This window comes from Netta rufina, assembly GCF_964035555.1.
Source record: "Netta rufina genome assembly, chromosome: 1".
NCBI lineage: Eukaryota > Metazoa > Chordata > Aves > Anseriformes > Anatidae > Netta > Netta rufina.
This window is the reverse complement of record NC_140123.1, coordinates 206,498,402-206,525,440: the sequence shown is the minus strand read 5'-3', so window position 1 is coordinate 206,525,440 and position 27,039 is coordinate 206,498,402. Positions and strand designations below refer to the sequence as shown.

The 27,039-nt window shown below is 49.7% G+C and overlaps 1 protein-coding gene across 4 annotated transcripts in view; it reads left to right on the top strand.

Moving 5' to 3' along the window:
* Window positions 1–27,039, top strand: part of SHANK3 (SH3 and multiple ankyrin repeat domains 3) — a 376,332-nt gene that overhangs the window by 20,784 nt on the left and 328,509 nt on the right. For all 4 annotated transcript variants that reach the window (XM_084305956.1, XM_084305955.1, XM_084305957.1 and 1 more), the window contains exon 3: window positions 349–648. In XM_084305956.1, the coding sequence (XP_084162082.1) occupies window positions 394–648 (255 nt within the window). In that variant the 5' untranslated portion in view covers window positions 349–393. The remainder of the gene's footprint in view (window positions 1–348; window positions 649–27,039) is intronic.

Sequence of the window (27,039 nt, the reverse complement as noted above, 5' to 3'; positions counted from 1 at the left end):
TCCCCGAGGGGGTGCCTGTGTGGAGCTTGGGGCACTTCTGCAAGGTCCCTGACGCAAGGATTATTGTTGGGGGTGTCCCCACATGATTCCTGCATTGATGGGGTTGGTTCCCCAGGGAGGGCTTCGAGATGGGACTCCTTGTGTAGGGTGGGTGGGGGTCCCTGCATGGGGTGCCTGTGTTTGGTGACGGGGTCCCCTCTGGGATCCCTGTCGGGGAACCCACAAGGTCCCTTTGCGGAGGTTGGATGTGCTCTGCTGGAGGGTCCATGGGTGGTGGGGGGGCGCGAGGTCCCTCCGGGGGTGCCCTCGCGGTCCCCGCCGGCCGCGCTCACCGCTTGTCTCCCGCAGGGCCCCCGGTGCCGGTGCCGGCCGCCCCGCCGCGCCGCACGGAGCATGCCTCTGAGCCCCGCCGGCAGCAAGCATGAGAGCCCGGAGTCGCCGCCGCCAGAGCCGCCGCCGCCGCCGGAGCGACAGCCCCGCGCCGCCGCCGGGGAGCCGGGCGCCGGCCTGCGGGAGGAGACGCGGCTCGACCCGGTCCGGGGCCCCGGCGGGCCCCGCTCCCCCAAGCTGGCGGCCCCGGCGCGCATGGAGGAGCCCGCGCCCGGCGCCATCGTCGTCCGCATCGGCATCCCCGACCTCCAGCAGACGGTGAGTGCGCGCCCGGCCCCGACCCGCGCCCCGACCGGCCCCGGCCCCGGCCCGGCCCCGACCCCCAGCCCAGCGCCCACCGGCGAGAGCCGCCGCCTCCGCGCCCCGGCGCCGCCCGGCACCGCCCGGCAAACTTCGCTATGCCGCGGGCGGGGGCTTGGCCGGCCACGGCTCCGGCAGGACGGCTCCCCGTGGCCCGGCTCCCCGCCGCCCCTGCTCCCGGTGCCCCGCAGAGCCCCCGCTCCCGGTGTCCCGCGGCGGGACTGCGGCGCTGCCTTTCGGGGCCCATCCCCGCCGGGGCGCTCCGGAGCGCCCGGGGCCGGTAGCGCAGCGGGGCCAGGCTGCGCTGTGCTGCCTGCCCGGGCATGGGGGCACCGGGGCTGGGGGCAGAGTGGGGCACAGCGCGGGAGGCTTCAGCACCGGCACCGGTACCTGTACCGGCACCAGCTCCAGAACCAGCTCTGGCTCTGGCACCGCTACTGGCTGGGCACCGCGGGAGCGTGGAGCTGCAGCGCAGTGCTGGGAAAGGTGATGGCTGCTGGTGAGCCAGCGGTGTGGGCAATGTGCGTGTGCGGCGGGGCTGCAAGCCAGGTGTGAGTGTGCACGAGTGGCGAATGGACGTAGACATGACCGCAGCATGTTTCAGGTGTCCAGCTTGGGTGCAGTGCAGTGTGGTGTGTGCTGGGTGCCCCAGTGTGGGGACAACGGTGCAGTGGTGATGGTGCCGCAGGCAGGACATGTGCCTGTTGCCTGCCAGGAGCTGATGTGTGACACAGGAGGGCACTGGGCATCGTGGCATGTCAGCTGGGGAGGCTGTGAAGTGGAGCAGCACATGGGGCACAGGCAGTAGTTGGCACACAGTGCATTTGGTGTCTGGCAGGCAGCGTGCCATGGGGGCTGGCTGTGACTGACCAGGGTGTTGGGGTCACCTGGGGGCAAGTGCTTGGAAGCTGAGTCTGGTCAGGGCAGGAAGAAAGTTCACTGAAGGACTTCAATATCACTGGCTCTGATGAAGGATGCTTATTAGGGTGCTGTGCAGAAAGCAGTAGCTTGCCTGGGGAGGGATGGGTTGGGAGGTGCAGGGAGCCCGAGCTCAGGGATGAGGTGCTGTGGGCAGGAGAAGGATGTCTTTGGGGATGAGGCTGTGGCTGGTAAGGAGGCAGAGGGGACTGGGGCAAGCAGAGCATTGCTGCATGTGTGTGCAGGTTACTAAGGGATGTGAGACTGCTCCTGTTTGGTGGGGAGAGTCCCTTTTTGGAGAGCAGTGGGGGGGTCCTGCCTGGAGCTGGAGGGGCAGCGGCAGGGGCCAAGAAGCTCATGAGAGAATGGTGGTGCTGTGGCTGGGGCCAAGTTGCTGACACGTTTGGCAGCACAGGCTCACAGGCACTGAGGGGTGGCAGAGGCAGGTGAGGCCACACTGCTTGTAGTGTCGAATCTGCTCTGGAGGGGAGAGCCCTTGTGCTATGGGAGGGCTTCACTCTGCTTGCTACTTCCTCAGCCTTGCTGCAGCTGTGAGCAAGGCTGTCAGCGACATGAAGTTTGCCTCTTCCCTTCTCCACCATGTTAGCCCTGACACATCAGGACTTAGTACTTTGGCTCCATCCCCCCCATTCCCTAGCAGATGCAAGGACCCAGGTCCCATGTTGCTCCAGCCCTCACCGCAGACCTCGTTGATGCAGCGTGGGACAGAGCCTGAGGACTGTCAGTGAGGACACACTCTGCAGTTTGCAGTGGTATCCACCTCTCCACTTCTCTGTTTCTTGGGCACAGCTCCATACTTCCCTTCCCCATCTTGTTTTGTTTTATGAGTGTGTGTGTATGTTGGAAAGAGCTATGATGCTGGAGTCAGTATGATGGTATGCCATAGCACTCTACCCCTTGCTCCTTACAAGTCCTCCTGTGCAATCGGGATGGTTGCAGTGCCAAGGCGAGGCAGCTCTGCTGTGCCAGACCCAAGATCACCCGATGCTGTGGAGGGAGTGGGTCATTTCACAAAAAGCAGAGCATCTTTGCATGTATACATTTGCATGTAGGAATTTCCCTCGCAGATTTCCCTTACCATTGGGACAGATGTCTGTCAGAGAGCTGATGAGAGAAAACATTTCTGAGCAGGGGGATGGGAGTCAGCAGAGCAGGAGCCCCTGAGGACACCTGTGTGCTGCCAGGGTCTTGGTCTGGGGGCTTGGGACATTGCTCTCTGGGATGGTGGAGCCTCACAGGGACATGGGGCAGGGCCTGCTGGGTGCAGATGGCAACATGCAGTGCTGGCATCCTGGCCAGCACAGCTCTGTGCTCCAGCATGGCAGTGCAAGCTCCAGGAGCTCACGAGCCAGCCGCCTGACCAGCCCTGCCCTAGGTGCCTGGCCAGGGCTGCCACCCATGGAGCTGCAAGCGCTGGGTTTCATGGATTTGGTGGGAGGCAGAGGCTGTGCTGTGTCACCACTGTCCCAGCAGGCAGTGGATGCGGTTTGGACTATGAACTGGCAGGCTTGCTGCAGAGCAGAGACAGCCCTGCACTGCACTGCCCTGGGGAGGTGCGACCCTGCAGGCTCAGTGAGGCCAACCAGACACCCCTGCTGTGCCCTGCAGATGGCTCCCATGTCATCACCAGCCCTGGGCTGGTGCTCGGGCTGGTGTCAGGGCAATCAGGGCCCTGTCAAAGGCTGTTACATTTACAGCTCAGGTGAGGGCTGCCATCCCAAACAGAAACTGCCTGCTTTGCAGGCTCCTCCTCTGGGCTAGCTGAGGTAACTTCACTTAAAAGAAAAGGGGCAGGAAAGACCTGGTTGGCATAACACTGTGTCCCTAAAAGCTGTATAGTGTCCAGTGATTGGCCCTGCACTTCCCTTCACTCCTGCATATGCCCATGCATGAGCTGTCTGATCTGGGCACTTGCAGTGATTGTTTCTCCAGGCTTGGTCCTTGCCTGCAAGGTGACATCCAAACACATCGGGGCTGATCATGGTGAAAAGAGATGAGCGGAAAATGAGAGATTTGTGTCTCCAAGAAGCTCACAAGAGAAGTGCTCTGGAGTTATGTGCATTCTATGTCACCTCCTCCCCTTTTATAGGGTTCATGGCTGTTCCCAGCTGGAAAGCAGCAGTGGCCCCACAGCCCCTCCTCAGCTGCTGTCCCATTTGGGTCATACTTCTCCCCATGGTTGGAGGGTGCTGCACTGGCACTCGGCAGCTCACGCTCCTCCTGGTCATGAGAGGGCATTGCCACATGCTTTGTCTCCTGGCTTGGCCTCTCTCCAGGTCTCTGCGGTGCATGTGGTCAGTCAGTGGCGGTTCCTGACCTGGGTGCAGCAGCAATGTTGTGTACCCTGGCAATGTTACAGCAAAGGAAGATGAGACCTGAGGTGCAGGCGTCTTCTCACAGATGTCCTTCCCCAACTTGCTGTGTTCCGCCTGCCTGGCTCTACTGTGGCACGGCCCTCCCTGCAGGCCTGGGTGCCAGCTGGCAGGGAGGCTAGCACCAGCCCTGTGTAGGTTTGCAGGGGGTCAGTGTCTGCATCCCTGAAGGACCTTGCAGCCTGGATGTAGAAACCAGGGCTTGGTGTAAGGAGAGGGGAGGGTGTCCTGCAGGCTGGGATGGGACACAGGATTTTGGTGGCACCTCTGGGAGGGGCAGCCAAGGACTGACCCTATAAAGGGGCCACTTCTGACCTCCTCTGACCTCCATCTCCTCCCTGGACCTCTACAGAGGCTGAGTTACACTGAGCCATGGGGCATTGGGGATCAACCAGAAAGGAGAGGTTTCCTTCCTTGGTTACTCGGGAGAGGGCAAATATGAGAAGGATAGGATGCTAGCAGGGATCACTGGTCTCTGCAGGACCATGGTGCTGACAGCAGGCTTGTGTGACAAAGGGGCTTTGCTGACTGACCTCCAGGCCTGAACACTCCAAGGTGACCCCATAGCCACCTCGCAAAGGAGCTTCTGGGCATGGGGTCTGGTGTGGCAGCCACAGCCTGTGGCTGATGAGCCATGGGCTTTTCAATAACAAGCTCTGCTCTAAGGTGGGGATTGTCTCTTTCAGGATCTTCAGTGCACAGCTTTTCAGTATCAAGTCAGACTCCATTAGCTGCCATTGTACTTCAGCCAGACAAAGTACACTTTATAAAGTTCACATCTCTTGTCAAGGATGGAGCCTACAGGTGGGCTTTTTTTCAGTGAAGTGGCTGACTTTTCAAGTCAAGCTTCCCAGCTTTCTTGGATTCATCTCCAATCCTCTTTTAGGTTTCTTTGCAACTCTATCACAATCGTTATTTGGCTGAAAACCTTTGAATTCACTGTTAGTGGTTTCCATTGTTAGGTGCAAATCTCCACCTGAGGTGGCACTCTGGAAAGGTACTCTCTTCAGGCACATTGCTGTTTACTCCTAATGATGGGTCAGCACTTCAAGTTAAATAGTCTGAGCAAGCTGCACTAGCTCTGGGCTTGAGGAAGAGAGGTTAAGCTGCCCTATAACCATACAAACAGCTGGAGAAATGGACCTTGGGGGACAGGAGAGTCAGGACACTTTGCAAGATGTTCTCTGACTCTGCACAGACACAACCAGCTGCAGAGAGCAGGTAGTGATGTGGCAGAGGGAAAGGTCCTCCTGCAGTACAGAAACCAGGGGAGCTGCACTGGGATGGAAAGGGAGAACATCTTAATTACTAAAAGGAGACTCCCCCTGTTGCAGTGCAGAAGAAGCTGGTGGCATTCCCTGACATGCAGGAGAAGAACTCTGCTAGAGCTGTAAACAGACAATAAACCCCTCAATGTGCTGAGTGACAGAGTTTGCTAATGGCCCTGCTTTCTAAAGGGCAAAGATGCCACAGGGAGTTGCAAGTTTCCCAAATTCTGTGGATATGGGACAGCCCTGCAAGTGTCAGGATGATGGGCTGCTGGGAATGTGGGAGAGGATGGTGCTCAGCACTGCCGACACCAGTGCTACTGCTCTGGGGAATGCCCGGTGCCCTGGTCAGGAGCTGCATGGTGCCCTGCAGCTTTGGCCATGTTGTGTGTTGCAGGAAGGTCCTATGTCCTGCCCCTGGCAGGCAGCTTGCTGCTTTGCTGGGTATTTTTCATGGTGCCTCAAATTTCCAATCCGCTGTTCTTCTCTGTGTGGCAGCTGAGGCCCTCATGGCAAGTTTCTCAGGAAGGGAAGGTTCTGCAGGATGGGAGCATCTTGTTGCTTCAGGTTTGTGTCCTCGCCCCTTTCCCACCCTTCCCACTAGCAGTTTCCAAAGGACTTCCTAGCTTTGAGTTTCAGGGTCCCCTGTGCTGGGGGTTGAGTTCTTTGAGAAATGTCTCCCTCCTGCCCACCTCCTGATGGGTCCACCATGATGGGACCTTGGCTTCTGATCCTCCGCCCACTGGGCTGTGGGTGCTATGATCCTGCAAGCAGGCTTTGGGCACAGCAGCTGTGATGGGGGTGGCCAGTCTGATGGTACCGCTGGGGCAAGTGAATCCAGGTTATCTCATGTCACTGGCCTGACAGCAGGTAGCAAGAACAATTAATGCGGGGGCTCATGCTGAAGCATAGCCTGTGAGATGCTTGAGTACCTATACCCTGTGGAAGGAAGTCCTGTAGGTGCCCAGGCAGCAGGGTCTGACATGTCCTTGCTGTGCTGGCATCTGTCCTGCAGGAGGGCTCATGCCTCATGCAGGGCTTTGTGATATGTCAGGGACTGATGAGGAAAGGTCCCACAATAAAGAGCAGAAGGTGGCCTTGGAGATGTGGTGTCACCCAGCTCCATTTGTAAGAGGCTGTTTGACAGGACAGGTGTCTCTTTTCTGTGGAATGAAGTTGCTCGTTCTCCTCCATGGCTGCAGAGGAGGCTCTGCTCTGGTCCCACTTCGCAATTGCTCTATACTCAGGATAATATTTTCTGGCTTGTTATCTCCTTGATGCAAATGAGGGAAGAGCCTGAAAAACTGCACAAAACATTGATTCTTCTGCTAAGCCAAGGGAAACCAAGGGATAAATTTTCCTGTTATAAAAGAGAGAGACATTTTCCTGAACTTCTGCTTAGCCAAGACTGATGGTAAGAAGGAAGACTGTGAAGAGGTGGTGTGGTGGGCCATTTGTTTGAGGTTTGATGTGAATTCACTGTGCCAGGAGCATGTGAGAGCGAATGCAGGCCATCCTGCAAGCATCACCAGCTGTGTTTCCACAGCCTGGTGAGGCAGGGATGTGGTGGCCCTGAGCTGCGGCTGGTTGAGCCACCCACCACCCGACAGCAGCAAGGGACTGTGCAGCCCTGCCTGTGCCCGCAGGGAGGTTTGCTGCAGCCCTGCAGGGTGCGGTGCAGGGGCTGTGGGCACCTTTGCTATGGTCTGGACACTGCAGAGGGGCCATGTGACAAGGGACACTGGTTCTGACCAGGTGGTTTGCGAAGCAGGGTTGTTGTGTCTTAAATAAATGGCCTTTTCTGTAGAATATGCCACTTGCTTCCTAAAAGAAAAGCAGAGGGATGGCAGGGGATGCAGGAAATACCAGTGGACACATTTGAGCCAGGGACTGCCACCACTCCACTGCTGCATGCCATGTCCCCTAGCGATTGCCTGTGGCACAGGTTGGACTAAGAGAGGTAGGTGAAGAGGTGCGGCCAGTTTCCCCAAACTGGCATGACAGCTATGGATGGACATTCAGCAGTTCGTGTGCAGTGGCTGTGGGGGCCATGGCAGTGCTGTGCTGGTGTGCACAGCAGCAGACCTGCCTGCAGCCTGCTCCAGTGTCCTGGACAAGCGTGTTCCCTCCTTGTGCCGATTCCCTGCAGCTACCTGCAGGTGCCACATGCTAAGTGATGTGGTGCCAGCTGCAGGTGTTCAGAAGGAAGAACTGCTGAGTTTGTGGAAGAAATTGGTACATAAAGGATGAATGAAACCACTCTTAACGCTTGTTGTGGGTTAGTCTCGTAGTCCCCAATCCAATAGTGAAAATCATAGTGAAAATCTGCTGGCATGTGTACATTATATAAACTACTGTCCTAAATCCATGTTGCTCCTGGTGTGTTGTCAGGTGTTGTCAGGACAATAAAGGCTTCCTGGGTCCAAGCTGGCAGGGGTCTAGGGCGGCATTGTGCTCTGGGGCATCCCAGTCCCCTGCAAAGCACTCCTAGAACCAGGGCTATAGCAGTTAAAGTACAGACTTGGGTAGATCTGCTCTATATGCAATGTGATATGAATCCATCCAGGGTACCACTCAGTTGGAAAGAATCCTTCCTCACCATCAGCTGCTGCTGCACAGGAAAATGCAAAAGGCTTCAGCCACATCCAAGGAGAAGGAAGAACTGCCTGGTTGGTGGTGCAGTCTTTGAGCAACAGTGTGCAGTGGTGTAATTAAGGACTGCATGGTGCTGTGCTCACGAGGTGGCAGAGCCAACACAGTCCACATGCAGTGAATGCCAGTGGACAGCTTGGCTAGCAAGTGCTACTGTCCTTGCCAGCACCAGAGACCATCTCCTGGTGGTCTGACACTTGTTGGGATGCTCAGGATGTTGCCAGCTGCCTGTTGAGTGCTATTCCTCTGTGGGGCTGTGACTGGGGAGCAGCCCTGCCCGAGGGGGAGCAGCCATGCTCACAGCATGGAGTGGGTGGGCAGGGGCAAGCAGGGTGCTGCAACCCAATGGGGCTTATTAGACCCACAGGAGTGTATGGCTGCTGCCCTGGTTCCGTGTGCTGTCGAGGGGATGAAGACAACCCCAGCATTTGCTGTCCCAGTGCACACCTCCAGGTGCTGTCCCGCTTCCTGCTCAGCTGTGGTGGGGTGGTACAGCGTGAGAGTGGTACAGCGTGCAGGTTGCAGCAGTGTCTGGCATGGAGTTCCACATGCTCGTGGTCCGTGCTGTGATGGTGCTTCACCCCATGGACCCACTTCATATGGGCAGGGAACTGATATGTTTTGTGATGATTCCTGAGATAGTAATTTATTTGGAGTTTGATAACCAGGAGAGCTCCCTTCCTTCTTTAACCCTGCTCTTTGTGAGCTGCTGGTGCACACGGGTGCTGGCCCTTGCATTGGCAGGGGGTGTAAGCATGGGCAAAGCAATGAGGAGGCTGATGTGCAAGGCCCTGAGGATCTTTTAAAATTGGTAGAGCTTCTCCTCCTCATCTGCTTGCTCCTGCATTCATCCTGTGGCTGCTTATACTCCAGGAACAGCCATTTCAACTCAGCTTTTGGCTGCGTATTGCTCTGTGGGAGAGAGTGGTGGAGACCCAGGATAAAATTATCCAAAACACCTACAAGATTTATGAGATTATAATCTATTTTTTAACGAGACAGAAGCATGCTCAAGCTGATTTTTTTTTCTTTTTTCCTGAAATAGATGTGAATTGCAGGTCTGTATCATTAAAACATGTTTAAAAACCATACTGATTGCCCTAGTATTGTGGTAGGAGTGCTTTGGATGTAAGTGCCAACCTCCTCTGGGGGCCCATAATACAGAAATAATCCTTGAAAAGTGCAGAAGTCCTCCAGCAGTCATCCAAGTCCCATCTGTCTGTGGTGTGCACTGGTGCTGGTTGTTGGAAGGTGCCTGGGTACATCCTGCGGGAAAGTGTGTTCTGCTGCTGCCAGTGGGCAGTGCTGGCTACCCCCTGTATGTCCAGTTGCTACCATTGTTGTCCTTACAATGCGAAAAGGCACAGGTTTTCCACAACCATAGAACTGTAGAACATCTTGGATTGGAAGGGACCTTAAAGATCATCTAGTTCTAGCCCCCCTGCCGTAGGCAGGGATGCCATCCACCAGATCAGGTTGCCCAGGGCCTTGTCCAACCTGGTCTTGAACACCTCCAGGGATGGGGCATCCACAACTTCTCTGGGCAGCCTGTTACAGTGCCTCACCATTTACATTTTCACTGGAAGCAGGGAAAACTTGTTCCAAGGAATCACAGCTCAGCACATCACATAAAAAATGTATATGTAGAGATAAGAGCCGCTTGCAGAAGAGTGGTACTTAGGAAGTGGCTAACTATCAGAGCGCTGAAGCTTATTGAAATAGCTCAGAAAAATCTGGAGGAATGGCAGTGTTCAGCTGATGAGGCTTCCACCTGGAGATTTCCAAGGGTTTTTCTTCTTCATTGTGTGCTGGGAACTCTCTTTCTTTCCCTTTTTAAATCATGTTAAAACCAGATGAAGGAGCTGCTGTAGGTTAAAATAACATTCTTCCTCCACTGGCTCTAGCCTGCAGCAGATTTCCATCGTCAGGTCCATGTGCACTATTGGAGCCGAGGGAGGAGATGGCAGCAGCATTTTTGACTTTGACAAGTCTGCAAACTGTGTCCTTGGTGCAGAAAGTCCCTTCTCTGTCTTCTGGGTAGTGTTCAGTTGGGTCTGGTGTATTGCCACTGTCAGAAACAGCGACAGCTCCTTCTAGCCCCACAGTCACTTTTGCTGCCCAGAGCTATGGGGCAGGTCTGGGGGCCAGGATGCGTGCGGCTGTGCTCAGGTCTTCATGCCGGCTGTGCAGCACCAGCAACGCCGTGTGAGCTCTTGGCAGCACGGATGGCATCGGCCGTGTGCTAATTAGCTATTTAAATATATACCCACCCACACCACACTCTATTTAGGTCCTTACTTGCTGTCACAAAGCAGGGATAAAAAGCACAAAATCAGGTTTGAGCATTGTAGATTCTCCCAGGTCATTTTTAACTGAAATAATGAAAAGGTCTTTCTTGACCTGAAAGGGACAACTCCCATCCCCTGAAGGGCTGAGGATTCATCTCGTGTGTCCCAAGGCCTCACAGGAGCCCTTTGCTGCGGTTTTCTTTGTGGTGTGGAGCTGGTGGAGATGGTCTGTGCATTGGCTGCTTTCGGCAGCTGATTGTCAGAGATGGAGAAGGAGAGGAAGAGAGGGCAAGGAAAGCAGGGCTGGCACTGCATCTGCTCCTGCCAGAGGGGTGAGAGTGTAGGTGGCCCTGGGCAGGAGCGTGGCCACCAGCCATGCAATGTGACCATGCCAGCCCCTGGCTCCTGGGCTCACAAGCTCATCTCCTCTGCCCTGTGCCTCGCTTCTCACTCCTCTCCCAATACCGTGCAGCACCCAAAAATTCTTGTTTCCTTGCTCCATCTTGGCTATGTGAGCAGTGCAGGAAAAAAAAAAAAAAAAAAAAGCTGAATTTTGATGTTGCAAAGGGAAGATCTGGAGGTCAGGAAGTGACCTCCTGAATGGCCTAAACCTGCACTTAAAACTTTGATCCTTGGCCAAAGCATCTGCTTTCTGCTGTTGTAAAAATCTCTAGATGTCAATAGTCATATTGGATTTTCAACCCTTTTATGGAAGAATCAAACCACTTATACACATGCTTTGAGATGCTTTTTGATTACAAGCTGCACATTGTTTTCCATAGGAACCCAGCTTCTTTCAGATCGGATTAATAGTGCTCAATGAATGAGACAGCTGTTCAGCTTTTATTAATCTTTCTTATTCACTCTGCAGCCCTATGCTTCACTCACTGTATGCTGCTGAATGCTGCACCAAACATGACATATTTTGAAATCTCCTTGTAGCTTTTTTTTTGCATTTATTTTCCTAACACAAACATGACAGCATTCTGCTAGTATCCAGACGGTAGGATTTGCAGAGTGGACTGGGATTATCAGTGTAACAAACCATAAGGTTTTGTCCAGTGTTCTGTTATACCATGCTGAGTAGCTTGGGGTTTGCTATGGCATCGCAGCTGGCCAGCACATCTTCCAGTGCAGTGCTTGTGTGAGACAAGGAGCCCACCTGCTCCCTTGGGATGTGCCAGTTTTCTCCAGGCACCAAGGGGAATGGGGAGCAGACAGGTGGTGGCCAATGTTGTACAATCATTAATATGGGTTGCATACCTCAGCAAGAGCACTGTGCTTCAGGCTGCAGTTTAGTAGTTAATACTAAACCCGTTGGCCCGGGCTGCTGGAGCTGACCTTGGAGCCTGCACGGGAAGCAGGGCAGAGTGCAGGTCCCTGTCCTGTGGGGCCGCCCCTACTTTGCCCATTGGGACGTCCAGTACGGTGGTGCCTGGGTGTAATGGGAAGGGGAGAAGTGGACCTGGGATGGGGTCAGCAGAGCCTGAAGTGGGGACTGCTGGCTGTGCTGCTGCAAGGGAAGCCAGCAGCCAGACTTTGCCTGCCCACAGGGACAGGCTGCGGGACAGTCTCCTCTGGTGGCTGCAGCTAGACAGTCCCCAAGCGAGGTTCCCGACCCACAGGGCTGTCAGCCAGTGCACATCAAAGGAGGGTTCTCAGAGAAGTCCTTAGCTGAGCGTATGAAACTAGTTTACTTACTAAACCAACCTTAACCATAAATCAGTGACCATGTTTTATTCCTCCCGGCTCATGCAGCTGGATCAGTTCACATGGGAGCAGATCCAAAAGTGAGGAACCAGGTGGAGGTTTAGCAACCAGAGGAGAACTTGCTTTTTTCCTCTAATCCAGAAATAAAAGTCCCTTTCAAGGGGGTGAGACCTACCAGCACTGAGATCTTGATGAATGTGAAGAAACAGTTCATTTAAGTAACTACAGATAAAAGTCCCTTTTTATGGCCATTGTTTGTAAGTGCAAGGGATATTTTGGTTACTTTCTGGCATTTCCAATGAATCCGCTACAGGTAGTATAGGGTAGCTTATTTAATTTGCTAGTACTCAGAAATATTTTAAAATGCTAAATGAATATTTTATTGTCAGTTTTTACCATAGGCCACTTTGATTTAAATCACAAGTAAAAAATTACTCATCCTCTATTAAGTAAGAAAAATGCTTCTCACTCTTTTCTAAAATATTAGGATAAAATTAAAAAAAAAAAAAAAAAAGAATGTATACTTTACATTGTAATTGCTTAAATAGATGCATAGAGTTACCATGTATCTACTTAGGAAGAAGCACTTCTGGTTGTAAAGTCTATATTAAATCGCAAATTAATCTAATGTAATGGCTATGAATTGATCTGACTCAGCTTTTCTTTAGGAAAATGGCTAAGGACAAAATGCAGAACAACATCAGACTCATTTATTTATAACCAGATTTTCTGCCAGCTGATTTATCATGGTTAAAATCGGTGATCACTTTGACTTAAATCAATCTACTTTACTTTATTATGTGTGTGGAGGGAGATTTTTGCCTGAAGCAGGAGAGCTTTGGGTCACTGCTTTGTGTCTGTGGCTGTGGTTGGTTATTTTGGGGGCTGGGAAATTTAGCTGCCGAGTGTTGTGCAACACCCTTTGGTACACTGTGGGTGAATTATTTGATGAGTTGTTTTGAGTAAATGCAATTTATTTGCATAAAACTCTTGAAACTTGATTTAAAGAAAGCCATGTAAATATGCATCCGTTCACTGGAGCTACGAACTCAGCCCTTCTATCAGCAGGGAAGCAGTAAGCATTCCCTGTATCTTGTTCTGCAAACATTTCACGGCCCTGATGGAGGGCAGTGGGGAAAGGGGAGCCTTCTCTAGGAGCAAAGGGGCATGCCAGGCTGTGTGGCCGGGTAAGTGCAGGCCCCTTGCTCTTGTGAAGCCAGCTGGCTATGGTGCAAAGCCTTCATCCTGTGTTTTGTCCTCAGTGGCAGGCATGGCTAGCGCAAGTGTGGTGAGGGCTGGTGGGTGCTGCGGTAGCTGGGCTGGCTCCCCCTATGACAGCCCCTGTGCCATGGGTGTCCAAACCTCTGCTGCAGTGTCTGGAGAAGGATATGGGCCATGCAGAGTTGGGCAGGCACAAGGTGAGTACCCTTGTCCCATCGCTTGCAGGGCAGCTCAGCAGAGCCAGTGGCATCCCTGGTGCTCCCCAACTATCTCTGCCATGCCAGTGGCTGCTGCTCAGATCCAGTCTTCCTCTCCAGTTAACTGCATCTTCCAGAGTTGTTCAGAAAAGGTTTAAACACTGAAGTTACTAGCAAGACACCTGCCTCCACCTTGTACCCTACATTCTGAGTTTGAGTCCTTCCCTTCAGTCAGAATGGGACTTACAGGTGGGAATGGTGCTGGTGGCATCCCAGCACAGCTGTGGGCTGATGCACTAGCAGTCCTCGTGTAACAATGCCATTACTGCACAGCAATGAGGAGGAGAGGACAAGGCAGGTGACTGGATCTCTTAGTACTGAGCATCACTGGTCACTGTGACACCCATTTATTCCATTTCACCATGGGAGGATGTTGGGGCGTGGGTGAAATGTTTTACTGGAACTGGGCATCCACATCTCATTCCTGTCTTCACTGATGCTCTTTAGCTATCAGAGAGCTTTTTTGTAAAATGGGTCAATAGTGGTTGCTTTACCCAAAGGTTTAGGATGCGCCCTTCACCATTAAAGAGCTGGTGCCAAAAGCAGTGTTAAGCATCATCAGTGCAAGAGCTGAGGCAAAGAGTCACAGCTCCTCCCCAGAGGCAAAGAAACAGTGATGGTGGAGATGTTTCACAGTGGAGAGATTTCATTCTTGCATATTAGGATCACTCTGGGGTCTCCTACACCCTTGGATAATTTGGTGATGCTCCTTCCCGTTCCTGTCCAACACCAAAGACAGCTTTGTGGAAGGCAAGATTATTTATCTGGCTACTCCTTTCCCAGCTCCCCACAGATAGGCTGTGAAAGCCTTTGCTGCTGAAGCAAGGCTGGAGGTGGGGAGGTGCAAGCACTGCAGCCTGAGGGGCTGGGACAGGTTTTAGCAAGGGGCTTGACACAGCATGAGCCGCACCCTGCTCACAGACCAGCTGCACTGGCAGAAGTAGAAATGTTCTCACTGTTGCTTCTTCTGCTTAACAAGAGAAAAACTCCTTTCTTGCTATGTCTCTGCCTTTGGTCTGTTTGGCAACTGCTGCTTTGCTGGCTCCCTTTCCCACATCTTTGCTTTCTGGGCAGAATGTGCCTGGAGAAGGAGCAGCTACCATGGCCCATGGGCTGATGCTGGGAGGCGTGGTGGGGCTGCTGGGGCTGGGGCTCGAGGCAAGGAGACTCAATGGGCTGGAAGGCTATGGGGCCTATGTACATTCTAGTGAAATGCGTGAAGGAAAACTTGGAGCAAGCAAGTCACTGAGGATACAACAGGTACATTTAGCTTGGACTAAACTGTCAAAGTAGGGATTTCTTTTTTCTTTCTGAGCTCTGTCCCCTGAACAGTTGCACACTTGTAGTTGCCAGAGGTTTTGCAGCTTGAAGGTTCAGCCACAGCTTCATGCTGGGAGCTGAGGGTTTGTTCACATCGGACACAGCGCAGGGCAGATTTCATGGATCCTCAGAGGTAAAGTGCTTGCAGAGCACCCTGCGTTAGGAGCATGATCCTGCTTGGGCATGTGATGAGGAACTCAGGAACAGGCACAAGCTTGCACTGTCTACTTTTGGAAAGAAGACAAGAGGGCAGCCTTCCCTCTCTCCTTGCCTGTGCTTAGAGGGCAAAGTGAACATAATTGAGCCATAATTCACGGTTACTGGTAAGAAAGCATGGGCCACAGTATGAGAAGCGGTATTGGAGCTTTATATTACAGCTATCTCCAAGGGAGATTATTTTTATTAAAATCTGGGTTGATGGAAAATTCTGAGATTAGCTTCATTTTTAATGTATAGTTCTTTGTGGATCAGCCCCAAAAAAGTCTTCCTGCTGTCTCCAGCTGTTGAGCTGTGTTCCTATTCCCAGAAGCATTGTGACCAGACACCCAGTGTGCTGAAGATGCCCAGTTCTAAATGAATGTCCAAAGTTATTTGTCAGCATTTCCAAGAAAAGTGGATATGAAATCTTAGGTGAAGAAAAACCCCACAAATTGTTGGAAGATTACAGTAAAAATTTACAGTAAAAATGATCAATGCTGCAGACCATTCCCCAAACCTCTGCCACTTCTATTTGCATGCAAGGAAAATGTACGCATCTGGCAGTATGAGCAGAGGAAGGGTGTCTGCCTGGAGGGATTTGTCACCACGCCGTGGGGCTGGCAGGGAAGCGCCCCACCGCAGGGAGCACAGCCCCCTTCCCACGTGTCTCTTCTCCTTCCTGCAGCAGCAACCCCTGACTGAGCCCTCTGTATGCCTCCAAGCAGCCCAGCTCTGTCCTGCTGTGGCAATGTGGTGCCCAGTGGCTGCCACTGTGCCAGTGCCACTGGGCAGTGGGAGCAGCTGCTCCAGAGGGGGTACCTGGTGCTGACATGCATGCCTGCATGGGGGCTTGGTCATAATGGTGGAAGAATCCCACATGACTTGTGTCTGCCAGCACAGACATCAGACACATTCACGGGGGATGCGCATCATCCCGTCTGGGCCAAGAGATGCTCTTTTAGCAGAATTGGTGTGAACTGTTGCACAGGGAAAGGCTGACGCCAGTGTATTCCCCTGCCTGACAGCACTGAGGTTTGCAAAGGTGTTCCATGGGAGAGACCAGGGCCGGCTGTGCAAGGTGCCATTGGAAGGACAGCTTCTGCAGACGCAGCCTTAGGGACAATACCAAGGAGCTGTAAAGAGGTGGATGGCTGCCTCAGGGCATGGGATCCTGCTGCAGGCAGCCAACAGGAGTTGGGCATGGACTCACCAGCACAGGGCTGACTGCAGGGTGTGTGCTGCTGATCAGATCTGCCAATGAAATCTGCTGTGTGTCCCTGCCTGCACCTGGCCAGGGTGGAGACTTGTGCCTGGTCGGGATGCTGGCACTGACCTTGAACCCTCCGTGGTCCTTCTGGTGGCACTCAGGAGCAAGCAGCAATTGCTCCCATACCTTGGATCCCTGGGAGGTTCAATCACCCAGCAGTGCTGGAGGACTTGGTGCTCCCAGTCACAAGCTGGAGCCATGCTGTGTCTCTGCTGCTGCTGCTGCCTCTGGCCAGCATGCCTGAGCGTGCTCTGTCTCTCAGCACTGGCATGGTGCCTGTGGGGACCTCAAGAGTATCCCTAAATTTTTAAAGCACATCTGTAAAATTTCCTGATATGCTCTCATACTTAGGGTTTTTCTCTGTTAATGGCTTGGTGTTGGCTGTTGATGACTGGAACTGCTAATGGATTCCTTCTAGGTTCATCTGAGCATATGTGTAGAGCAAATGGGGACTGGAGTTTGCTGCCCTTGGACCAGTTCCCTGGTCCCACTCACCATCTGAAAACACTGCACCCATGGGAGGGAGCACAGGGACACCCTCTCTCCTATCAGATTGGCTCACCCCACTGTGCAACCTCAGCTCCTTCTGTGCTGTTCATCCCCTCCCTTGCTGCCCTGATTGAATTGTAATAATAAATTTACACAGTAAAAATTTCATAAAGTACATGGTGTTACAGCTCTTTGTTGCCCACATTTCCCAGAGATTCGGTGTAGCACATTAGGGCATGCTGCTCATTTTCTGACTACAGTTTTATCAGGTGTGGTTGAGGTGACTTAAGGTGTTTTCTACCAGGGTTCTGGGGGAAGACAGGGATCCCTGCATGCAGCCAGCACTCTGTCCACAGGCTGGCTCCAAATCCACCACCCTACCGTGCTATCGACACCTTCCCTCTGGTTCTAAATTGATTTCTTGCTGTCCCCTGCATTTCTCAAGCTGTGGTTAGAGTTTGTGAATCATATACCTTAAAATGAATATTCACACAGGTGCTGAAGGAACATAATTGAAATTAATTCTCTCTTTGTGTCATGTGGGGACTGAACACAGCAGAAGTTAACAAAAAAGGCTTTAAGAGGGAGGAATTGGATGACATCATCTACAGCAACACAAATGAGTTTGTTGCCCAACACCATGCTGACTATCTGTCAAGGTTTTATGCATTTAGTTAGCATATTTTCAGTGTTGTACAAGGGTGTATGGTTGGACAGACTGTGCAAGTCAGTTGGGTGAAGGTCTTTCCTGCTGTAGAGGTGGGATTTTGTCAATGGGCAGAGTTCAGCAGTACGTTATAATTGCAAATCTGTAGATGTTCAAACTTGGATTCACCAAATCTCTCATAGAGGCTGGTTCTAGATTGTGTTTCCTGCTTTTTCTCCAGCTCTTATTGTGCCTTGTCCCAGATATTTTTATGGCAACACAGGCTTTTTCTAGAACTTTGATCCACTTCTCTACTGTCTCCTTATTGTCACAGACAAAAGAGGGTTGTGAAGCAGCATTATCCTTTGTTAAACATGTTAATAATCATTTATGGGGAAAAAAACTGTTAATATATAGAAAAAGTGGACAAAGCGTTCCCAGCCTGAAGAGCGACTGGTGGGCCTGAAACATAGCTCACTTTTCTTAGCTGTGTCAAATGATTTAGCAAAGGAGAGAATCTCTTGCTTTTACCTGGACTGTCAGTCCATAAAAGAGTAGAATTGCTCTAGGAGATGTTCTTCCTCACTGTGGCATCTAGCCATACAGCTGTGGAGCTCCAGCTGTGAGTGAGTTGTAAGTGTGAAAATCCAGTTTGTTCATTTGCTGTAGCCGTGGTGTCAGGATGGTGCCTGTATGCATGCCCAGGACATGCGAACTGCCTGTTGTTCCTCAGTGGTCCCAGGTGTCCCACAGCATCTTCTGCACCCCTGTAACCATGGGATGGCTTAAGAGCAGGTGCTCTCCAAACCTTAACCAGTACTGCCAACTCCTGGGGGGCTGTGCTTGCAGAGACCATGGAGGATTTGTTCTCAACATAGTTTATGAAGATTTCTCATCTGTTAAGGAATGCTGTTGTTTTTGTTCATCCAAATCCGCTTCATATATGAAGCAAGCTCAGAGCTAGAACCAGAGGTTTATGCTAGGAGACAAAAATCTTAAATCCTAAATTACAAATGGAGCAGTGCAGTTACAAAAGAAATAACAGAGCACAGACAGAGTGCATCTTGCATTTACTGTTTTTTTTTCCTTATAGATACAGTCAGCTAAGTTTTCTGCCTAGCAGTATTCTGCCTCCAAGTTACTTACATGAGCACCCTCTGATGCAGAAAACTTAGTATCTGATTTATCCATTTTTTCTCAGTTAGCTTATAAGTATACAAAATTTCAGAGTTTGTCCTACACCCATTCTTTACTGATGGTGGGACCTAATGATATTGTTACCTTGCATTTAATAGTGTTTCCTTGAAGAGAATCCCAACAGAAGCATGTTTGGGAGAAAGCATCTCTGAACATAAGAGCTTCTCCTGCTTCATCTCCCACCCTCTTATTTCTTTTTTCAGAGTCCCTGGAAATAGATCCATAAACTTGTAATTTGCAGATTACATATTAAAATGTTTTTGGCATTGTTTTCAGTTTAGCTTTCAGTTTCCTAGCAGTTTGTGAAGATTTGGTATTGTGTGATATTACATACTGTTAGACCCAGGGACAGTGCCTCAGATTTGCTTTGCCTCAGAGCAGCATTCCCTTCTCAGGGATTCACAAATTGAGATTTTATCTTTCATTTAACTGGGGCTTGTTCAATTAAATAGTAGGGTGAGTAACAAGGGCCCCAGGTGCCCTGGAAAGGTGACTGAGGATGAACAGTGGGCTGCTGTGCTTCTCATGGCTGGGACCCTGGGGGAGGAGGTAACTCACCTGTGTCTCCTTGCACTGCTGTTGTCTGTAGGTTAGTGCCCGGTGCGCTGTGCCAATAAGCACACAGAGTTGGAATACACATGAAGGTCTTTTAATTAAATAAATAATTTCATAACTCTGCAGAATCAGGTGCTTGGAAATCTCTCACAAAGCAAGCACACCTCTGTCTCGAGTCACTGTCATTTATACACAGCAAACTTGTGAGAACTCTCTCGTTGGCTCCTTTTGATTGGCTATGACAGCTCACCTAGCTTATCTCTACTGAGCTTGCGCATTACAGAGGAACAGTGTGTGTGGGGGGGACACTACACCAAATCCCACATTTGCATAGATTAGCATTTTGATGAGTGTGATTTTAATATGTTAATGACCCCTAATGAACAAAAGGTTACTGTAGGTCAGTCTGGAGCTGTTTTTCTCCTTTTGTTTATTACCTTACCTTCTTGTTTATCCCTTACCTTTCTTGCTTCTGCTAGCTCAAGGCTACCTGTCTCTTTTTTTCCAGCTAAAAGACTACACAAGCTACAGGTCTCCCTATTTTCTTCAAGGTTTTCTTGTTGTTTTTCCCAGCTTTGGGACTACACTGTCAGTACGCTGCCAGCACCTGGGGCTATGGACTAAGGAAGTTCTGCCAGGAAGGAAAACAGGATGGCTCACCACAACCCTGAAAAACAGGGTTAAATGCAAGTTGTTGGGTGCCTTTTAGTCCCTGTTGCTGGCTCACATTTGTGCTTAGTGAAGAGTCAAGCAAGATTTGAGATTTTCCATTGCTTTGAGATGGGACCTATATTCAGTCAGTGTAAGTGCTCTGGTCTGGGCTCATTCTGAGCCCAGTGTGATCCCAAGGGTTTCCATGGGACAGACACAGAGCTGATTGTTGCTCCAATAGTGAATAAAATATGGAACTGAAGAGTAAGCACTTGCTGCTGGTAATTGAGTCCAAGGGGCCCTACTAATTTTTCCTGTAGCTTTGCAGGAACCCTAATTGGTCATACTGGCTTATGGATGCATAATTGTTAGAGATGCTGATACTTATTTATGATAATAGCCAGGGTCTCATTTGTGATTAGAGAGTCGATATGCTAGGTGTTGTATAAACACATGCAAAGACAAATTTTCCAGCCTGTAAATGTTCTTCTTATTTCTATTTCTCTTTCCTGGTTAAAGGTACATTTCAGTATATTGCCTTTTCCACAGTTTGCATTAAAAAGGATGTGTGGGAACATTGCTCTACTTTTACTAATAGAACTATAAATTATTTATCTTAGTGAGTGTACAACACTGTAGCGATCCATTAAAGTTATTGTTGTGTTTAATATTTTTTTTATTAATCTTTTCTTCTGTCAATCACTTCAGATAAACTAATAAGTATGAGCTGTTTTCTAAATTATTTTATTTTATTTTATTTTATTTTATTTTATTTTATTTTATTTTATTTTATTTTATTTTATTTTATTTTATTTTATTTTATTTTATATACCAAAGTGTCCTAAAATTAATGCATCATCTTAAACGCATTTAATTATGTTGTAGTATGAAGTAATGCCTTTGCAATGTGGCTCAAAATCCCAGAACCATAACAATTAAAGGATCCAGTAAGCATTTTTCTAGCATAACTTGTCACACTGATATTTATTCTTAGTCCAGTCTAACTCAAATGTTCGAAGAAAGCAGGTTATTTGCTTACATGGAAGATCACAGTACACTTTGTTATCCCTGGCTGCTGAGAAAGTGCTATTTTCTGATGCCGTCTTTTTTTCATCACCCACTGTCTGCTTGAGGTTTTAGTGTGGTACTAGCCACTGTGCCATGTTACTATGGGAAATTTGTACAGCAGTGAATGCATTGCATTTCTCAATTCAACTTCTGGCTAAGGAGTTGACCTGGGTTCTCTGGTCCAGCATAACAAGCTGCATGCAACTTACATCAGAGAGAATTAAGTGTAGGGCGCTCTGTTTGGATCTCCTTCCAACTTGTACCCTTTCCTGGGATAACCTGGAAAAGCCCCTCTGTCCCATTTATCCAAAAAGCTGGAGCTGGGCGTTGAGCTGCCCTTGCACATTGGTAGGGTCTGCTGTCCCACTGCTCAACCCTCGTGGCTTGAGCTGCCCAAGGTGACCTTAAGGGTTCATGTGCTTGAGCTGCAGATAACTTTCCTGTGGCTGCCCATGGGCTGATGCCAGTGCCACGCTTGCTGGTCTCTGGAGAGGGATTTCTGCGTTCTCAGCTGCCATAGCCACCATGCAATTGTTGCTGCAGAAGGAAGCCATCTAGGTCCTCTAGGGTTTACTCTGGGCACATGCAGAGCTCCTGCAGGAGGGCCCTGTCTGTCCTTGTGCATCTGGGGTAGGGATGCCAGGTTGTACTTTTTTTCAGAAAGAACAGCAAAACAGATGAAGCTGGGAAATGGGGAGCAAAAGGGCTCCATGATACCTTCTTGGGCATTAGATACTTTGGCATCCAGACCATCTGGCAAGACAAATTGGAGTAGCCCTGAATGTTCCCTTCTTTGCACAGAGAAGGAAGTTCAGCTCTAAGGGCTGGATCCCAGTCCTGGAGCCACTTCCCCATAGCACAGCAGTGCCTGCTGACAGCACGGGGCTGCATGTCTAGAGGTGGCCTCCACCCCTCCCCTCTGTCCTCACTTCATGCTGAGGCTCTGAGTACCTCCTTCCACTTGGGCAGAGTGGGAGGTGTGTCCTGCTCCCCTGCCCTCAGATGAGAGGGGAGCATGGTACCTGCAAAGGACCCTTCGCTTTGATTGTGCCCACTGGGGTGTGGTAGGTTATCATCATAGAATCATTAATAGAATAATCATAGAATCATAATCATAGAATCATTAGGGTTGGAAAAGACATTCAAGATCATTTGGTCCAACCATCACCCTACTGCCGATGTCACCCACTAAACCATGTCCCTAACAGCCAGGTCCAACCTTTCCTTGAACACCTTATTGTACCTCTCATCTAGGGGAATGTCCCTGGGGAGCCTGGCTGTCCAGTGTAACAGTGTAAGGCGTGATGGAGGCATGCAGAGGTGCTCCCCATGGATCCTTTGCAGTGCTGTGGTTACAAACTGTGTGACCTCAGGGTAGGACCAGCCTATTGGCTTACACCAGGAGCAGCCACCTGCCAGTGCAGAGAATGAAGAAGCTGTATCCTTACTGTGGATGTTGTCTCCCAGGGGTTTATATACGTGGATTTGTGGCAGCGCTTTATCTTCAAGCTTTTGCCTCGGCACTAGCCTTGCACAGGCTTGAGCTGACCACTCACATTGGCTGTTTTTTGGTTTGTTTGTTTGTTTCCTCCTGAGATCACTGTGGGTGATTTCCAGCAGCTCAAGCCAAATTTTGTTTCTTCCCACTGCTCATGCTTGTTTGTTGAGGCACTGGTCAATTTAGAAACTGGTGCTCCAAATTAAGCTGTGCTGGAGCTGGGTGGGGATAATCCATCTTCCCTTTTCTATGATCTAACAGAGGGTATTGTTCCACATTTCTTTTTCTCTCCTCCCCATTATTGCTGACAAATGCATTTCTAATTTTCTGTCTCATGTGTAATCATTATCAGGCATTGAAACTTGTATAGTTTTTCTTTTCTACTGAGTATGTGTGTGTAGAGTTTTACAAAACAGGATTAATCTTTGCTGAGTCTCATTGTCTGGAAACATCACATTTTGTGGTATACTTCCTGCTTATTTAGGATGCAATCATTATTAGCAACATCTTATTTCCTTTTAATGTCTTTGTTGTTTGATTGACCCCAGATGCTATTTAACCTCCTTCCTCTATTTAGGTCTTTGACCTTATTTATTGTTGCTGCTATACTGGCTGAGGGCTCAAGAACAGTATGGTAGTGGCATATTCAAGAAAAAATCGAGAAATTAAAATCATGCAAACAAGATGTCGTGAAGCAGTATTAGAATTATAGAATCACAGAATATACTGAGTTGGAAAGGACCCACAAGGATCATCATGTCTAACTCCTGGCACCACACAGGTCTACACAAAAATTCAGCCCGTATGACTAAGAGCACAGTCCAAAGGCTTAAACTCCAACAGGCTTGGTGTCGTGACTACATCCCTGGGGAGTCTGTTCCAGTGCGGGACCACCCTCTTGGTGAAGAACCTCTTCCTGATATCCAGCCTGAACCTCCCTGTCGCAGCTTGACTCCATTCCCTCGGGTCCTATTGCTGCTCACTAAAGAGAATAGATAGGTGAATATTAAACACTGCTTCTAAAATGTGGAATTTACTCTATTTCCGTGGTCCAGGAATTTTATAATTCTCAACATAAGGAAAACTTCTGTCAGTCTGCTAGAAGTCGTGTTTTTCCTGATACTGGTTTTAATAACACTGGTTTTATTAAAACAGTCCGTAACTGCCTTTGGCTTATAGCTCAGCTTTGCTGTAGACCACTGCTTCCTAAATGTGTCCTGACTTTCACAGGTCATTGGCATCATTAGAGGCTTGGTTGATTAATTAAACAGCCAGCTAACCTAACAAAATCCTACTCCCTGCTCCTGATTGGCTCTTCCTTCTTACTGGTTTATTGATAGAAAGTCATGCTTTGTTATATCACTGCTTTACAAAATTGACTTGCAGAACAAGTGGTGAGCTGTTGATGCAGGGGGCCAGGGAAAGGAGCAGTGCTGGAGGCCGCAGGCGCAAACAGCCACGTGTACTTGGGACTGGACCACATGCCCTGCATGGGGTCAGGAGGGGGGAGCCCATGTGGGCATGGGGAAAGTGTGACTGGGTACCAGAGGGGAGAGTGCAGCATCCACTGATGCATGGGTAGAGGTCATAGTGCAAATGCGTGGTGGGAGGTTGTGAGAGCAGCAGTACCTACTTAAGCAAAACAGGCATTGCATTTTTCCTTCTTTTCCCTTAGTAATGTCCTGCTGTTAATTTTCAGTATAAGGAGGTGAAGTAGTTGCAGGGAAAAAAGGGGAAAGCAGAATCAAGATTGTGCTGTGAGCTGTCCCAGGGATGTCAGGGCAAGCACGGAGGCTCTATAAACTGCCATGTACTGCTCAGCTGAGCCACTTCAGTGCTGCTGGAGGCTGAGGGCCTCCGGATTCAGGCACAGATGCTAAACTTAACAGTAAATTAAGTAAGTTGCTGAGAAGACTCCCTTCAACACTCAGATGTTGCAATTTCTATATTATAGTCTTACCACGTTTAGTCTGCTGCATTTTAGACTCTGGATAGGCTGGACCAATGGACTGAGGCCAACTGTATGAAGTTCAACAACGCCAAGTGCCGGGTCCTGCACCTGGGGCGCAATAACCCCAAGCAGAGCTACAGGCTGGGAGATGAGTGGTTGGAGAGCTGCCAGGCAGAGAAGGACCTGGGAGTGATGGTGGATAGTCAGCTGAATATGAGCCAGCAGTGTGCTCAGGTGGCCAAGAAGGCCAAGAGCATCCTGGCTTGTATAAGAAGCAGTGTGGCCAGCAGGGCTAGGGAGGTGATTGTCCCCCTGTACTCGGCTCTGGTGAGGCCGCACCTCGAGTACTGTGTTCAGTTTTGGGCCCCTCGCTACAAGAAGGACATCGAGGTGCTTGAGCGGGTGCAGAGAAGGGCGACGAAGCTGGTGAGGGGCCTGGAGAACAAGTCCTACGAGGAGCGGCTGAGGGAGCTGGGCTTGTTCAGCCTGGAGAAAAGGAGGCTCAGGGGCGACCTTATTGCTCTTTACAGGTACCTTAAAGGAGGCTGTAGTGAGGTGGGGGTTGGTCTGTTCTCCCACGTGCCTGGTGACAGGACGAGGGGGAATGGGCTAAAGTTGTGCCAGGGGTGTTTTAGGTTGTATGTTAGGAAGAACTTCTTTACTGAGAGGGTTGTTAGACATTGGAACAGGCTGCCCAGGGAAGTGGTGGAGTCACCATCCCTGGAAGTCTTTAAAAGACGTTTAGATGTTGAACTTAGTGATATGGTTTAGTGGAGGACTTGTTAGTGTTAGGTCAGAGGTTGGACTCGATGACCTTGAGGTCTCTTCCAACCTAGACAATTCTGTGATTCTGTGATTCCCAAATTCCTGTTTCAGCGATATGTTCAATTTTTGGGTTGCTTTGGATTTTTTGTACTTTTTGAGCCATTGTGACCAAAGTAATTGCATTCTGCCTCAGGTTCTTTTTCTGTAGGAAGTATGATATACATTTTCTTACAGGTCCAAAGGAATCTCCAGTATATAAATACAGAGCCTGCGAACTCTGCAGTTGCTGATAGAAGAAAAATGCTATTTTTTTGTAACTGCGTAAAATATGGGAGTAAGGTAGTCAATGTAGGCCCTTCTAATACTATTTAACTTATTATTAACTTCAGTTTATTTGACAACTTGAAATTTCTTTCTACGGCAGAATTTTTATTGCAAACATGATAATATTGTAGAAGTTGCCATTTGTGAACCTCGAGGCCTCGGTTGCCTGGGAACAGTCAAGCATTTGGGCTGCTGTTGGGAGGCTGCCAATGCTCAGTGTGTTGGACAAATACTGGCTGAATTGATCATCAGAGGAGTGGTTAATAAATTTATCAACGTTGTCATTATTCTTTTTTAATTAAAAGCCATAGAGTAGAGGAGCGTGCCTCTTCCAGCATCAGCTCTTGCCTGCCAGCTGATGCTGCCATAAGTGCCACTGCTCACAGGGCACTCAGGATGCTTCCCTGCGAAGAGGCAGGAGGGCAGCTGGAGGTGGCAACCCTTTGACAAGTGCAGTTCAGCCATGGGAGTTTTGTGAGGGTCCCTGCAGAGCCACTGCAGGGGTCTGCACCAGGACCCTGGGCACAGCAGCCCTGCACCTGATATCTCTGTAACAGAAGAGAGTGGGGCTGTGCCAGCCTGAGTACCGCCTGTACCATTTTGTAGAGGTGCAGTCCTTCTGGAGCATCTGGAGCTCAGGGCAGAGCTGGGCAAGGAGTCAGTAGAAGAAGTGAAGAAACAAACTGAATCAACAGTGTAAAGTGTTGGGGATGTTTCACAAAAGAATGGATCAGCAGGTGAGTGCTGAAGCAAACTGATTAGAAAAAAACAACAAAACAGTAGGTAATTATTGAAGGAATTTTAAGTATGGAGTGGATGAGTAGGTAGTAATAATGTGTATTTTCACTCAAAACAGTTATTAAATCATGGAAAAGAGATTAGCAAGAAGGATTTGTTGACACTAAAGCTTTTGCTAAGGATGTCTTCAATGTGGAAAGTTAATGACCAATAAACTTATATGTGGTATAGTAGTTATACAGTTAATTGAAAACAGGAAAATTGAACAGCTGGAAAATAATTTCTGATAAGATTTAACCATTGCATTTTTAGAAGGTCATGTCTCCTTAATCTATTTTCATTCTTTAATAAGAAAGAATGGATGTGAGAGATGACTGAGAGGATTTATCAAGATTTCAAAGTAGCTTGATGAAAACACCTCTGAAATGTTTTTAGAAGTTGCACGTGGAAAGAAGAGTTGTAGTACCCTGAATGTCAAGTGAAGAGATTGGCTTGGGAAAGCATAGAAAAAAAAGACGAATTCTTGTCTTCAGAGGAGTTTGGTGGGGTGCTGAGGGGCAGTAAGGAAAATACCTCAAGTTTTGTTCAGTGTTAATAATTTGAAAAGGAACATAGCAAAGTGGGCAGCATGCAAGTTTTACTCTTCCAGGAAACTGTAGTATTATATTTTAAACTCTCTTAGTGCTTACAGGCTTCTCCTCAGAGGGGCCTCCAGCAGCTGTAGGAATAGCCATAAGGACTGGCAGAGACAAGCACCAAGCCCTGACTATGGCCTCCAGCAATCCTGGGGGATGGAATGGGACAGGACCAGATGGAGTGACTGGATAGCAAATGGCTTTGCAGGAAAGCCCAGGGGACCCTAGGGGCCTTCAGAACCAGCACTGACAGTGCTCTCGGGCAGTGAAGGCTGAGCTCATCCTGGGTAGTGATGGCTGATGGCAGCCAGCAGGTGTGGGCGGGGATGGCTCCCCTCCA